This window comes from Euleptes europaea, chromosome 15, assembly GCF_029931775.1.
Source record: "Euleptes europaea isolate rEulEur1 chromosome 15, rEulEur1.hap1, whole genome shotgun sequence".
NCBI lineage: Eukaryota > Metazoa > Chordata > Lepidosauria > Squamata > Sphaerodactylidae > Euleptes > Euleptes europaea.
Window position 1 is genome coordinate 2,169,519 of NC_079326.1, and position 16,468 is coordinate 2,185,986.

The window sequence follows — 16,468 nt, forward strand, 5'->3', positions numbered from 1 at the left end:
TCGATTTATTGAAGCCTTCAGGAGATGAGACAGGCACAGGTAGAAAGTTGCAAGTGAGGGGCTATACGGGTTTACAGAATATATTGACTCCAGGGCACTGGGGCACTGGGGTTCACACTTATTGTTATGGGAAGTTACAAGCTTGGCATAATACAAAACATCAGACAGATCCCAGGAAGTCTGGGCGGCTATCACACTTCCAAGGCCGCATCGGCCTGAGGGAGTACTGGCAGGAAGAACAGCGGGGGGGGGAAGATACATGGGCCATCAGGCCTGGCGCCTGAGACCAGAAGGTGTGAACTGCTTTTACGAGTTCACTGATAACACAGCAGGTGATGGAAAGCAGAGACACAAAGACAGAGACCCTCACATTCTGCCCCCCTTAAGGCCCCCCCCCGGGGTCCCCGAGAGGACGAGGCTTATCGGGATAAGCAAGGTGGAATTCCCGGACTAAGCGAGGAGCCGCCATGTGGGGTGCGGCCACCCATTCGTCATGAGCGGAGCCAAGGTTTTTCCAGCGAACAAAGTAAAACAGTTTCCCTTTCTTCCATTTGGAGTCTAAAACCTTGGATATTTCCAAATGGGTGTCCCCTCCTACTACGGTAGGAATCTCGTGTGCGGGAGGGGGGTGGAACTGGGGGGCTGCCACATAGGGTTTGAGGAGGCTTATATGAAAGACTGGATGGACTCCTTTCAGAGTTTTTGGGAGGTCCAGTTCCACAGTAACCTCGTTGATTACTCTGGTAATGGGGAAAGGTCCCACATAACGGTCGCTCAGTTTTTTGCAGGGGCGAAGAGAGCGGAGGTTTTTGGTGGACAGATAGACTTGCTCCCCCACCTTGAGTTCCCATCCCGGAGACCGGTGTTTGTCTGCTTGTTCCTTGTACTTGCTTTTTGCCCTTTCCAGATTTTTGAGCAACCATGGCCAGGTGGATTTAACCACCTGAATCCACTCCTGAAGGTCAGGGGTAGACTGGAGCTCTGGCGAGACGGGGGCAGAACCGAAAGGGCCGAAATCCGTCCCGTATATAACTTGGAAGGGACTAAAGCCGGTAGAGGAATGAGGCGCATTGTTATACGCATATTCGGCAAATGGCAGCAGGTCGACCCAGTCGTCCTGGTGGAAATTTACATAGCAACGCAAATAACATTCTACCACCGCATTTACTCGTTCTGTTTGACCATCCGTTTGGGGGTGATAGGCGGAAGAAAGGCCCTGCTCTTCCACTCCCATTAACTTTAGGAAGGCCCGCCAGAATTTGGCAACAAACTGGACCCCCCGGTCGGAGAGGACCTTCCTCGGGATCGAGTGTAGCCTGAGGACGTGTGTGATGAACAGTTTAGCTAAGCCCTGGGCTGAAGGAAGGCCTGCACATGGAACGAAGTGAACCTGTTTGGAAAAGAGGTCTGTGATAACCCAAAGAACCGTTTTTCCCCGACTCGGAGGTAGGTCGGTGATAAAATCCATGGCGATGACTTCCCAGGGACGGGAGGGGCTCTCAAGCGGTTTGAGAAGCCCTGGGGGTTTTCCCATCCGTTTCTTGGCTGTGGCGCAGGTGGGGCAGCTGCGCACATACAACTCTACATCAGATCTCATACCGGGCCACCAGAATTGTCTTCGAACCAGGTGAAGCGTTTTTATGAAACCAAAATGACCCGCTAGCCTGGCACCATGTACAAGTCCCAATACTTCCTTGCGAAGAGAGGAGGGGACGTACAGTTTCCCCCCTTGCACCCACCAAGTGTTGGTACGTTCCAGACCAGTGGGGAGGAGATGATGCTCCTCCTCCTGCAAGGAGGCGTCCCGGAGTCGCTGTTGGAAGGCTTCCGGGATGCCTTTGAGTGTAGGGGGGGTCTCCGGTGGTCGGGCTTGGGACCGGGTGGTGACGGCTAAGCTAGGAACTTCCCCTCGCTGCTCGGGAGTGAACAGGGAGTCGACTGGGCGATCGAAATCGTTGCGATACTGGGGAAGTCGTGACAAAGCGTCGGCTAGGGCATTTTCTTTGCCAGGGACATGTCTGAGAGTGAACCGGAACTTAGCGAAGAATTGGGCCCACCGAACCTGTTTGGCATTGAGTTTTCTAGCCCCCTTGAGGGCCTCAAGATTCTTGTGATCGGTACACACTTCGAATGGCAGTTCGGCCCCTTCCAAGAAGTGTCGCCATATGGTAAGGGCATGTTTGACCGCTGCTGCCTCCTTCTCCCAAATGGCCCAGTTGATTTCAGACTGGGAAAACTTCTTGGAGAAGTAGGCGCATGGTCTCAACCGTCCCCCCTCATCCCTCTGCAATAGGGCCCCGCCCATGGCTACATCCGAGGCATCCACTTGCACCACAAAAGGCTTGGTGCAATCTGGGTGAGCCAAAACGGGTTCGGATGAAAAAAGTAGCTTCAAACGTTCAAAAGCTAGCTGGCACTGGGGGGACCATTGCAAACGGGCCGAGGGAAGCGCGGCGCTAGCCCCCTTGTCCTTGGTACGCAACAGGGCAGTGAGGGGAAGCGCAACTTGGGCAAAGTTAGGAATGAAGTTCCGGTAAAAATTGGCAAACCCCAAAAACTGCTGAAGTTGGCGGCGGGTAGTGGGGGGTTCCCAGTCCCGCACTGCCTGGACCTTGGCGGGGTCCATTTCCAACCCTTGGTGGGAGATCACATACCCCAGAAATGTAATGGAGGGTTGGTGGAATTCACATTTGGACACCTTAGCATACAGTTTGTGCTCCCGCAGCCGCTGGAGCACCTCTCGCACTAGGCGCACATGGTCTTCCATGGTTTCAGAGTAAATAAGGATGTCATCGAGAAATACCACCACCCCCCGAAACAGCAAATCATGCAAAACCTCATTAATTAATTGCATAAAGACACTCGGAGCCCCCGAAAGTCCGAACGGCATGACTAGGTACTCAAACATCCCAAAACAACTGGAAAAGGCCGTTTTGGGTTCGTCTCCTTCTTTGATGCGAATGCGGTGGTAGGCTTCTACCAAGTCCAGTTTGGTGAAGATTCGGCCCTCCTTTAATTGTGCTAGAAGGTCAGGAATAAGAGGGAGGGGGTAAGCATTAGACTGGGTGACTGCGTTCAGTCTGCGAAAGTCAATACACAGTCTTAAATCTCCCGTCTTTTTCTTTACAAAGAAAGCTGGGGCTGAATAAGGAGCCTTGGAGGGGCGTATGAAACCCCTCGCCAGATTGACATCCAGATAGTCTCGCAACACTGTCTTTTCACTAGGGCTCATGGGGTAAACCTTTCCCTTAGACAGTTTGCCTTCCCCTACAATCTCGATGGCACAGTCCGTTTCTCTGTGGGGAGGCAGTTCGTCGCACTCTCTAACATCAAAAACATCAGTAAATTGCGAGTACTCAGAGGGTAATTGAGGAGAGACTGGGGCGGGGGACCCTACCAGTGCGGCGGCTGGAGTCCTGAGTACCCGTTCCTTGTCATGCAACCCACAGGGGTTTTCGGGGAAGGAAAGCACCCGTTTAACCCAATCAATGGAGGGATTGTGCCCCCTTAACCAGTTCATCCCTAACACCACAGGGGTTACAATAGGGGCGATAGTGAAATACAACCGTTCCCAATGTTCCCCCACGGACATAATCACGGCTGCAGTTCTGTGGGTCACCGGGCCCCGTTTAAAGTCACTCCCGTCCATTTGGGAAAAACGGAGGGGTCCCGGAAGCCGCTTGCGCCGGACACCCAACTTCTTGGCAGTTTCCTCATTTATCATGGTGCGGGCACACCCCGAGTCGACCAACGCGGGGACCTCTAACGGGGGACCCCCTTTGGGTAGGGACAGATGGACACGCACAAATACATTGTCCTCTTGGGCGCTTACCATCGGTGGAGCTCCTTGCACAACGATAGGGACGGTCTGCTGCGGAGCCCCCTCTACAGCAGACCGACGGCGTTTTTTGCCGGCTGTTCCCACTCTTCCTCCTCGCTGGAAGAGGGGGACGGGGTAGTGGCCTCCGGGGAGCCGTCCGAATCAAAGACGGTATTTGTAATCCGGGACCCCGATGGGACCGTAGAGTCGGATGCCCCATCCTGGGGACGTGCGTGGAGAGCGGAGGGTGCGCCGGAGCGCCGGCTCAGTGGTCCACTTCTGCGGCGAGGCTGGCTGTCGGCGGCCGGTTTCGTCGGCTCGGCCTGGGTTTGGCGGGGAGGGGTCGGACGGCCTGAGCGAGAGGGGCATTGCGATGCAAAGTGACCCTTTCCCCCGCAGATCAGGCAGACGCCGGCCTCGAACCGCTTGCGGCGTTCCGCGGCCGAGAGGACCCCGCCACCCCCTTGCCGGAGTTCCCGGCCACGGTCACCCCGGGGCCTGGGGTCTCGCCCAATCCGTTGCTTGGACAAGTTCAGGAGTTGTTTGCGATTCTCGATGTCAGCAGCATGGCGAACCCAACCTTCCACATCCGGGGGGTTCCCTTGCATGAAGGCCCAATGTTGGAGGTCTGGGTTGAGACCCTCCCTGAAACATTGTACCAAGGTAGCCTCACTCCAGTCCAGAATTCGGCTAGCCAGTGACTGGAACTCACTTGCATACTGCGCCACCGACTTAGTCCCTTGGCGCAGTTGCATCAGGGAGGCTTTAGCCCGCTCACCTAGAGTCGGGTCCTCAAAACGGTTTCGGAGTGCTACCATGAACTCGTCCAGGGTTCGCAGCACCGGCGAGCGGAGTTCATACTGCAACACCATCCAGGCAGCCGCCTCCCCTTGCAGTAAGGAAGCCACGTACTGCACCCGGGACTCCTCAGAAACGAAGGTTCGGCCTTGTTCCCGCATAAAAATGTCTACTTGGACCATAAAAAAGGTCAACTGGTCTCCCGACCCGTCATACGTGACTTTCAGGTCCCGACGGGCCGGGGGGGCAGGGGTTGCGGGCGGAACTACTGGCGCCCCGTCTGGGGGAGCACCGGCTGGAGGTTGCAATTTCAGCGCATCTAGGGTCGTGGCCATCTCACCCATTACGCGTTGCATGATCTCCATCTGTTCCTGCATAGCCCGGCGGTCTTCCTGCCACTGCTTTCGTTCTTCCTCCATGAGGGCCTCTTTGCGGGCCGGGTCCCCTTCGAGTCCCGTGCTGGGGAAGGCCAACCGGCGATCCTTCGCCGCAGTCCGCGAGAGCGACCAGCCCTTGGGAGAGTCCAGCCAATAAGTGAGCCCCCGGGGACGTCCGTCCCGATCTTGGTCGGGGGCGCGACCCTTCGGTTTCTTTGGCTTGGCTCCCTCCTCTTTAGGGTCCGGCTTCTCCGGCTCGTCCGGTTCCTTGGGGGCATCGGGGTTAGGGGTGGTGTCCTCGTCGGCTGACATTCTGTCCAAAGCGGTACAGCTGCAGTCCGAGAGGCAAAGACTTGCAACTTAATGTGAGAGATCCCCCTCTCTGAGTTTGCTTCTCCAAATCAGTTGCTCAGACGTTGATACAGAAACAATCGATTTATTGAAGCCTTCAGGAGATGAGACAGGCACAGGTAGAAAGTTGCAAGTGAGGGGCTATACGGGTTTACAGAATATATTGACTCCAGGGCACTGGGGCACTGGGGTTCACACTTATTGTTATGGGAAGTTACAAGCTTGGCATAATACAAAACATCAGACAGATCCCAGGAAGTCTGGGCGGCTATCACACTTCCAAGGCCGCATCGGCCTGAGGGAGTACTGGCAGGAAGAACAGCGGGGGGGGGGAAGATACATGGGCCATCAGGCCTGGCGCCTGAGACCAGAAGGTGTGAACTGCTTTTACGAGTTCACTGATAACACAGCAGGTGATGGAAAGCAGAGACACAAAGACAGAGACCCTCACACATACGTACTTAAACCATCACCTTTCCTGCCAAGTTCAAGAGTTATGGAGGCAATTTTGGATCAGCATGAAATCAGAGAATTCAGCCCCACAGGCCAAAGCACGGATCTCATTAACCTATGTGGGGTGGGAGTATATAGTAGTTGCTTGTTTAGAAAATAAGACAAACAAAACATGAATAACTGAACTGCAGGAATCACACCCAAGGGTGTTAGCTGGCAATTCATGATCTTCAAATAACAGTGGATTATCATAGGTTCCTTTTCTCACTCATATATTTTCTCTCTGAATGTTTTCATTATTTTCACAGACTCTTTGGCTTTGTGGCCAGGAAGCAAGGCAGCACAACCGACAACGTCTGCCACCTCTTTGCTGAGCTGGATCCTGATCAGCCGGCTGCTGCCATTGTCAACTTTGTCTCCAGGGTCATGCTGGGCTCCTCTCAGAAGAGATGAACTCCTGCCTTTTCCCTGGCAGGGGGCTTCTTGCCCTTGAATTTTGAAGAAGGACTTAGAGCTGTTCCGAGAAGGAGTGCGAGAAAGTGCATTGTGAGAGAGGGAAGTGAACTGATGCGGGGGGGGGGGGGAGAAAAGGGGTGGAAAGCCTGAATCATTGGAAGGCCCAAACTAACCAAACATACGTACTTAAACAGAAACCAAGGAACTGACACCATCACCTTTCCTGCCAAGTTCAAGAGTTATGGAGGCAATTTTGGATCAGCATGAAATCAGAGAATTCAGCCCCTCAGGCCAAAGCACGGATCTCATTAACCTATGTGGGGTGGGAGTATATAGTAGTTGCTTGTTTAGAAAATAAGACAAACAAAACATGAATAACTGAACTGCAGGAATCACACTGAGAGACATGCCAAGCAAGCAATCATTGATGGCCATTTCCAAGAGTAATTGCTCCCAACTCTTCAGCTGCTGAATGTATGAAGTATGTGTGTGTGTGTGTCTGTGTGGCATATGCATTTTGTGTGATATGCACATGTCCTAATGCATATCTGTGGAAATCTGCCATTTAGGGTTATGACTCTGAATGTTGAGTGGTTATTCAGAACTTCATCCATCAATTGCCCAGGTTCTCCTTTTCTTCCAAAGGCAAAGAGCCTTCATCACCCCAGACAGAGAAGAAGTCTCATGAGCAGCTGCTAGTAGTGCAATATCTACTGCAGGTAGGAAGTTCTCATTTTAACTGGTAGAATGACACACACATGCAAAACCCATACGCATGCGCATGCATGTATACATATACCATTGTACACAGAGTTACACAGCAGGGAGGCTCTCGTTAGCTAATTTCAGGAGCATGCTATCCAAAGCAAAATAATATCTTCCAGTCTCTATGTAATGAGGCCCATGGCAGGTCAAAAAATCTGTACAATGACCTCCTGCCCCTAAAATGTTAAAATACCAGCAGTTTGGGAATGACATTCCTTTTCTGTATAAAGGGAAAATGGCCCTGCCTAGGTTTATTCTGTCTCCTTTTGGAGAGATGCACGTGATTTTGTATGTTGCATGGAAATTATTCAGTTGTGCAAAAGGCAAGATGAATCATCTGATTACAGGGAGGGGGTATTTTTGTTTTGAAGACATCAAGAATATTTTTAAAGACCCAAGCTGGAGTAAGTTATGGCTTAAGCATGGCCATAGCTGTTCTGAAAATCATTGGCCAGATTTGACTGATTTGCCCACTGTGGAGGTTCAGTATTCAGTATATAGCAAAATTAGTTCATGATTTTGACTTCCTTAAGCTTTGCTTCTCCATGCATCAGTTATTGCACTGGCCTACTAGCGCTCTGCTAGCAGTGTTGTACTTAGCATGCATTTTATGAGGAAAGGGAGGCAGTTCTTCTACCTTGCAAATCATGTTATGCATTCATTTCCATTTCCACAACAAATGAGGTTGTGTAGTTGCATCAGCCATAGAGGAACTGTGTGTTTTTTCTGCTAACATCCCAGATTAGTCCTTCCCCTAGTATAACTTCTGGCATTCCTAATAGGAGCCATAAAAGGGATACCTAGTGACTCTGGGTATCTTTGACAATGAGAGTTCAATTATCATAAGTCCTTTGCTTGGCTGTTAAAGATTTTGTTCTTAAGGACTTTTTATAGTGCTTTCAGAGTTTCTCAGTATCCCTTTATTGTGAATTTTTCAGTCTCTTCTTAAACTGCAGGCAGGGTCCGTGCTGAAAGCAAGCCACTATTGGCTTGCCTTGTCAGCTGGTCCAGTGGGGACTGGCTTCTCAAGAGGCAAGCATGCTATCAGCTGTACAAGCCCCCGGTTGATAACACTGAATGGGAGGGACTCATCAAACACTCTTTAGTAGGTTGAGCAAATGCCCTATAGCAGAACTCAAGGGCCCCCATTGAAAATCACTGATGATGAACCATCTACCCTGAAATGCCATTTTGGTTTCTGATAAAAAGAAAGCTCAAATGCAGAGGGTTATCTTTAGTGTGTTGGTGAGATGCTTCAGTATAAAGCACTCACTAAGTTAAGATATGAATTTCAAGTCATGCAGTCACCTAAATTTTCCTAGAGAGTGTGGCTCTCTCATTGCCTTGATTATATATAAAACCTATGTATGAAATATACTGACAAAATAAAGTAAGCTTATCAAAATTTTAAAAAGTTACATTTGCACACAAAAAAGCATTTATTTTTTCCATATTGCTTTTATTTCTTTTAGTTCCTTGAATATTTGCAGCACCATCCCCTCCCAAACCCCACCCCCAGCCCTATGTATAGACACTTGATGCTTGTTTGTGTCCTTCAGTGCAGTTTGCTTCCTTGGTTAGTTGACATGGGCAAGGTTCCAAAAGGTGATGTCCATCCTACCCCCCTTGAAGCCATGTATTTTGATATTTGATCCAGAAGGGAATGCCATGTGGCAATTCTCATTTCCCCCTCCATGTTTAGCAATCTGCCTGAGCATGTATGAATTTTTTTTCATTGCCAAGTGGTGCAAGGATTAACGGTGTACGTATGTGTGAAAGTGTGCTGAGAGAGACTCATTTCTGGATCTTGAGTTTTGAATTCAAGAGCCACTGTTGAGGCAGGCACTTGGATGGAGTGGGAGTGTCAGTTTTCTGTATTACACCCAGGCTCTGCATCCCCATCCCCAACCTGATGAGATGCTGGAGACTGGGGTAGCTTATTCTTTATGTTGGTTACAAATATTTCCCTCCTTCTGCAAAATTCAAGCAAGATGATCCCCCTCCCTCGCCTGCAATTGTCTCACCTTGCCATTAACCAATTAGAGAAACACTGTGTCTATAGATATATAAATATTATATATATATATATATATATATATATATATATATTTTTGAAAGTCTATGTTTTTCAGACTTCATTTTTTTTCACTGCTTTCAAAAACTGCAAAAAACCTTCAATATCTGCTGTCTTGCCACAAAAAGTGGTACTGAAATGTTATGGTTCATTTTATTTTGTCATTACAAAGAATTAACCTTAATATAAAGTATCCAACAATCACCTATCAATAAGTATCATCAGGGTAGGCACACGCAAGTCAACAGACTTAGTTGCTTCCAGGTGTTACCAGCTCACGGCTCCTTTACTAACTCACTAGCTGAAGATGGAATGTTTAAGGCTCACTGGCTGATCATGACTTTTTAATAAAGGACAAAAACTAGTCACATTTTGTTACCTGTTGCTTTTCTAGCTTGCATTCAAGACAAAAGCTGCATTTTAGGAGTAACTGTTACATTTATCATCCCAGAGTTACTTGGATCCGTTCCACAGCTCCTTCATTGTGTGGCTGTAGATCCAGGAATCTAGAAGTGTTGTGTGAGGCAAATAACCCAAAGAGGCGCAAGCAGTTGGCTAGGGACAATGAGGGCTCCATCTAGACCCTCCTCTTCCTTTGGGTATCTTGATTGAGCCAGAAAAGGGAAAAACTTTATTCACCTACCCCTTCCTTTCTGCAACTGGCCATGTGCCTCTCTATTTGTGCTCAGGGTCCCCAAGTAGGCACGACAACCAGCAGGCTGGAATCTCAGCCCAGACCACCTATCCATTTTTTATGAACTGCTAGCACTGTCTTGGTATGGCATGACAACTCTGGCAGATGTGGGAAGGCAACTAGTTTATGAACCCCACCACAACTACTCTCACAATTCCGGGGCGGATTAAATTGTCTTGCCTTTCCTCCTCCCTGTCATCTTTACCAGGGAGTGAGGGCTGTTAAGCCAGACCCTATTGCTTAGCCATGCATCCATCTAGCTGCTTGCCCAAGATGAGAGTAAGCACAACTGGCTGGCTTCTTTGGGGTGGTTGTTGTTGTTTTTGTTGTTGTTTTTTTGGCTTTCTTTGTGTGTGACCCAGGGGACACACACACGCACATTCTGGACTTATCAGTTTGCCTTATGCCAGACCCAGATAACTGAGGAGCTGCTACAATCCCCTAACACACCGGTGCCCTTAGTTTGTTGTCTTGTTAAAAAGAAGACTAGAGAAGGATTTCCCCCCACCCTCATTTTGAACAACCTCATTTCTGATGTCTGGGACTGATGTCTAATGTCAATTGCTCCCATGTATGCAATGTAATAATAATAATAATAATAATAATAATAATAATAATAATAATATTCTACTCTTTCAACAGAAGGTGTTATATTTTATATACTTGCACACAAACACCCTCCTCTGTGCACAAAGAACTGCATAATGTTGCCAAAGATACCTGTTTGAAATGCACTTTCCTCTAAGTGTTGGTTGTACATTTATTGTATGTGCTTTTTTCCTTTCCTATTTTTGGGGGGGGGGTTGTGCTGTTTTGTTTTAAACTTTGTTGATGGTGATTTTGTGTTTTGGTTTTCACTAGACAGTTTGGAAGCTCTGGCCACCCCTTAACTGCTGGTGAGGTTAACTATCTTTATATTTAACTTGATATTCTGAGAAAGTGATTAAGCGGTTTTCAGGACAGTGGATGGGAACAAAGTCATTCAGACATCCTCATTCCCTAGTTTGCTTGCCCATAACACTTAATTCATACCAAAATGGTAGATGCCCAAAATTTTCCATTAACACTGCTGCAGTTACTTGTTTTAAGTATCATCTCAAATAAGGTATCATTTCCTATGTCTCCTAACTTCTCAGAGATAAATGTCTCTGTTGGGGCCCAGCATAATTGCATGCATTGGCAAAGATGGTTTAATGTTCTGTGTGGCTGCAGAGATCAGCTCATCAGGGTAGCTAGGATGAAAGATCTAATGTCTCCACATGGTATACCATTAGATTGCTTAGGGCTGTCACATTCACTGCCATTCTCAAACCCAACCAATACAGTACCCTGTTTCCAATTGCACTGTAAGCGGGATATTTTAGAGAAGCCTGAAGCAGAAAGAGGGTCAATATACAATGATCATATCAGTCCATCTTCTGGTCACCACGGATATTTATTCATTGGTTCCAGGCCAATTTAAAGCAACCTTGATGCCAGTCGTCTTTGGGCTGTTGGTGTGTCCAGGAAATATTTGGCAAAATGATGGTCTGGTCATAAGTGAGCAGAAAAATATACTCTGATCCATCTCAGTACAGATTTCACACTTACTTCCTTGCTGTGCATTTTTAGAATATGTAAGGCACAAGATAAATCTGAATTGGCCCATGGTCTGCTGCTCTGTATCAGTTTCATCAGTACAAGCAATTTTTTGGGACCTGATGAGTATCCTTTGGCCATCTTGGTTAATAGCCATGGCTGGATATATCTTCTGTGCATTCAAAAGAGGGTTATGCTTTAAAAAAACAAAACAGTGACAGTACCAGCATTCATGCCGTTCTGAGGTCATAGGACTTGCAGATGAACCAGACCTCATTAAAGCAGTTGGGAGGTAGGTCACTGCCTTGTTGTCTTGCATCCTGGTGTCACAAATAATTTTTCCCTTGGATATGCTGCTGCTTAATAGCTCTTCCAGTATTGGCTCGCTAGCCTAGGGCTGGACAATACTATGCACTTCCACTTTTTGTCAGCTCCTCTGTGTGCATAGATTTATTTTTCATTGTTACCCCTCCCTAGATCCTGCTGATCTCCAGGGACGCAACTAAAACAAGGATCCCCTTCCCCCATCCTCAACTAGAATCAGGAAACAATTTTCACAGCTTGCTCTTATAAAGACTGCTTAGTGAGTCTAGAGTAATTGGTTTAAAACAAGTAAATCAAAGGAAAATCTTTCCAGTGACATATTCTATTCATAAGTTCCTTGTTGATAATACCAATTTTCAAAGGTAAAAAAAGCCTTCTTTCTTTCTTTCTTTCTTTCTTTCTTTCTTTCTTTCTTTCTTTCTTTCTTTCTTTCTTTCTTTCTTTCTTTCTTTCTTTCTTTCTTTCGCTGTCTTTAAAACAGACATTAAATGTTATCACTAGGGCACAAATAAACAAAAAATGTCTGTTTCATAGAATCATAGAGTTGGAAGGGACCACCAGTGTCATCTAGTCCACCTCCTGCACAATGCAGGAAACCCACAACCACCTCCCCACTACACCCCCAGTGCCCCCCCCCTCACTCCATGTCCAGAAGATGGCCAAGATGCCCTCCCTCTCATCATCTGCCTAAGATCATAGAATCGGCATTGCTGACTGATGGCCATCCAACCTCTTCGTAAAAACCTCCAGAGAGAAAAAACCCCACCACCTCCCGAGGAAGCCTGTTCCACTGAGGAACCGCTCTAATGGTTAGAAAATTCTTCCTAATGTCTAGATGGAAACTCTTTGGATTTAATTTTAACCCATTGGTTCTGGTCTGAACTTCTGTGGCAACAGAAAACAACTTGGCACCATCCTCTATATGACAGCCCTTCAAGTACTTGAAGATGGTTATCATATCCCCTCTCAGCCTTCTCCTCTTCAGGCTAAACATACCCAGTTCCTTCAACCTTTCCTCATAGGACTTTGTCTCCAGACCCCTCACCATCTTTGTTGCCCTCCTCTGGACACGTTCCAGCTTGTCTACATCCTTGCTGTGCCCAAAACTGAACATAATACCCTAGGTGAGGTCTAGCCAGAGCAAAGTGATACCATCACTTTACGTGATCTGGACACTATACTTCTGTTGATACAGCCCAGGATCCCATTTGCCTTTTTAGCTACTGCATCACACTGCTGACTCATGTTCAGTGTTTACTCTCCTAAGACCCCAAGTTCCTTTCCGCACACATTACTGCTGAGATAAGTCTCCCTGATCCTATAATTGTACATTTGATTTTTCCTACCTAGATGCAGAACTTTTCACTTATCTCTGTTGAAATGCATTTTATTGGTTTTAGCCCAATTCTCCAGCCTATCAAAATCATCCTGTATCCTACCTCTGTTTTCTACCAAATCTGCTACCCCTCCCAGGGCCCAGGACAGATCCTTGAGGCACTCCACTAGTCACTCCTCTCCAAGTGGAAGAGGAACCATTAACAAGCACTCTTTGGGTGCGATCTGTCAACCAATTACAGATCTACCTAACAGTAACAGGATCTAAACCACATTTTCCCAATTTGTCAACAAGAACATTATAGGAAACCTTATCAAAAGCCTTACTGAAATCAAGATAAACTATGTTTACTGCATTCCTCTGTTTGATTGACTGAGGTCCTCAGTTAAAATCTGAGTGGGAGAGAAGCGTTACTGAATGAGTTAATGCTGCTTGTGAATGAAAGTCTTCTGTAGGGACATAACTTCTGCCATGTTAAGTGAGGAAGCCTAACATCTCTTACTGCAGCCCATAGAAGTTTCCATTGACTTTAAAATCAGTGGTTCTATTCTTTGCCATTACAACATTTACAGAAATTTTGAGCTGTTCACCAACATCCACATTAAAATACTTGATTCCATATTGCCTCTCATTTGTCCAATGCCTAGGCTGCTGTGACCCCATTATTGCACAAATTTGCCATTAGCCAATGCAATTTAATATTCCCAAAACAACAGGGACTACTAAAAAAAGGTCCGATGGTGATACTTATAAAAGCAGCAATTTAAATAGCGTATGTAAGCAACTGATCCCTATACAGGAATACCTGCAGAAGAAAAACTTGCATTCCATTCCTAAATGCCTTCCTTAGAAGCCAGCCCTGCCTTGGTCTGTGGGCCTTCCACACAAGACGTTTAGGACTAGTGTGCTGGCTTCTGTTACAAAGAGCAGGAGAAAATTACTGGCTCTGGAGCAATCTGATTGATGTCGAGTGGCTTCTTGGATAAAGTCCACTAGACATCAATGGGATTGCCCTAAAGTAAGTAGCTTTCAACAGCCCAGATTTAACAATGTTTGTTCAGAAGTATTTCCACTGATTTCAATGAGATTTACTCCCCCACCCCCGCCCCAAAAAGTTTTTTGGTCAATAGTATAAATAGTAGAGACCCAAATTTTAGAATTGCTGGATGTTACCCTGTTTTACTGTGTTCTGACTGCCACTGTTGTTGTTTTGTTTGTTTGTTTTGGGATGGTTACAGATTTCTTTGCAAATCAGTATTAATGACTGTTTGGAGCAAAACGTTCTCTTCATTTTCTTCTTGCATCCCTCCAATTTTTTTAAAAAATACAAATGTGCAAATGCACAAACACGAAAAGGAGCAAGGAGGGGAAAACGGAAATAACTCCCTTTCTATGTATTTATAAAGATGGACTTTTCTTTTATATTTTGTATCTTTGTGCCCATAACTTTTGTCACTCATATAAGAGGCGATTCTGCATCACTCATGGTTCATGTGTGAATGGACCATGCACACCCAAGCTTTCCTTACCCTTTGTACAGCTAATTTGACTCATTGCAGTTCCTTGTATGGCTTTATAAATGATAAGATTTTAAACAGAATCAATTATATGAAATATACCATTGCTTGAAATGCCCAGCTTGGTGTCTGAATTGCTGGAATTGTATCATCAAAATTTAAGGGAGTGAAGGAATAAAGACTCACTACTTTTTGCACAGGGAAATCATACTGGTGCCTGTATTTCACTCCCTCCTATCCCCTCGCACTTTCATGTTACATGTTTTGCACACACTGAAGCACAACATAGAAACCACCAGACTGCCTCTAGAGTTGCCACCAAATTTCATCTCAAGAGAAATTTGAGGTGAATTTGGAAATCCCTGTGGGAAGCAATAAAGCATTTCAAGGCACAAGACCACCAGCAATTTTCTCAGGGGGTTCTCACATCCTGAGATCAACAGTGATTTTCACCTACATAGTTGCCAAGGCAAATTCAGGGCTGCATTCTTGGAACTGCCCGACATCTTCCACAGAAGGACAGGCTGGGGTATGCTGAGAGTCAGAAGTACTGATTTCTAGTATGTTCTTGTGAGCATATAGGTAAGACCAGGAACTCTGGAGGTAATGCCTCTATGGACGTTCTGGGCTTATGAAGGAATTGCTTCCACCACGGGTTTGTTTTGCTGAACCTTTGGGGTACACATATATACTTTATATTGAAATGAAGGTGATACCACATCAAAACTTCAGCATGACTAAACCACAAAAGTGGGGGCTGTTTGTATTTCCATAGATATGGTACGAAAAACAGGTGTCTATCTTGCAATCACTCTCCTGCTACTGTAGGCTGTGTTGTTATGATGTCAGAACATTCACAGAAATTATAATTCTTGCAAAGGGAAGATTTAGTTACAGAATGTTTAGAAATGTTGCTGTTATGGTTAAGGAGTGGGTGGTGAAAAGGGTATGGCCACACAGAGATCCTTACAAGAAGAGATCAGTATTCTATTAGTGAGATGAGGTGGTGGAGGTGGAGAGGCCTGGTAGTGTAGCATGCAGGTCCCTGTACTGAACCATTGTATCAGCACCATTACTTGAAGATCACAGTTAATGAACTCCCATAAACTCTGGTCAGAATCCCCATAGTTAAGCCTTTTGCCAGTTAATTAAGCTAATATCCCCATCTCATTTATTATTAATATTCATAAATGGGCAATTTGGCTAACAATAGTTAGTAGATAAAAATCATAAAGGAGGCTAAAGCTCAGGAGACCAATAGGAAATGTGGCTGAAGAAAGTGGTCCAAGTAAGCAGTAGGAAGGAAACAGGGGCCTGAAAGAAAGAGGACTGTGAGAGAGTTGAGAAAAGTGCAGAGAAATAGTGTGACTGGAAAACAAAACTGCCCTTTATTACTGTATGAGCCCTATGCTGCAGATGGGAAGCAGGGGCTGGAGAAGGCAGTACATTTGTGAGTAGGGCTGTTGAATTAAAAAAAATTCGGTATAGTTCGGATTCGGCTGAATTCGGCCCGTTTAGATTCGGGATATGCCAAAGTCCGAACTCCCCCACTTCGGGTCCGTGCAATTCGGCGGGAATTCAAAGTTCGGGGGAAAAAATTTGGCCGAACAAAGCCATTAAAAACACAACAGCGCCTTTCCACGGCTCTGGGGGGGTATTTTTGAGGGTAGAGGTCCCAAACTTTCAGCAGAGCTTCAAAGGACGTTTCTTGAAAGACCCCCCAAGTTTTGTAAAGATTGGGTCGGGGGGGCTGAGATATGGACCCCGAAAGGGGTCCCCCCACCCTTAATGTGCATCTCTGAGCAGAGCTTGCCACCCACGCACAAAGCTCCCAGCCCCGACAAACAGCTGAGAAGTTTGCAAAGCATTGCAACACAACTGCAAAGCAACTCGACAGCAACACCTTTGCAACTGTGCAAAGCAAC

At 46.6% G+C, this 16,468-nt stretch overlaps 1 protein-coding gene across 1 annotated transcript in view; it reads left to right on the forward strand.

Annotated features, from left to right (window-relative positions):
- TNS1 (tensin 1) overlaps positions 1-6,375 on the forward strand; it is a 361,563-nt gene extending 355,188 nt beyond the window's left edge. Inside the window, exon 29 of the mRNA XM_056861619.1 lies at positions 6,108-6,375. Within this exon, the coding sequence (XP_056717597.1) occupies positions 6,108-6,252 (145 nt within the window). The 3' untranslated portion in view covers positions 6,253-6,375. The remainder of the gene's footprint in view (positions 1-6,107) is intronic.
- The last annotated feature ends 10,093 nt before the right edge of the window (positions 6,376-16,468 follow it).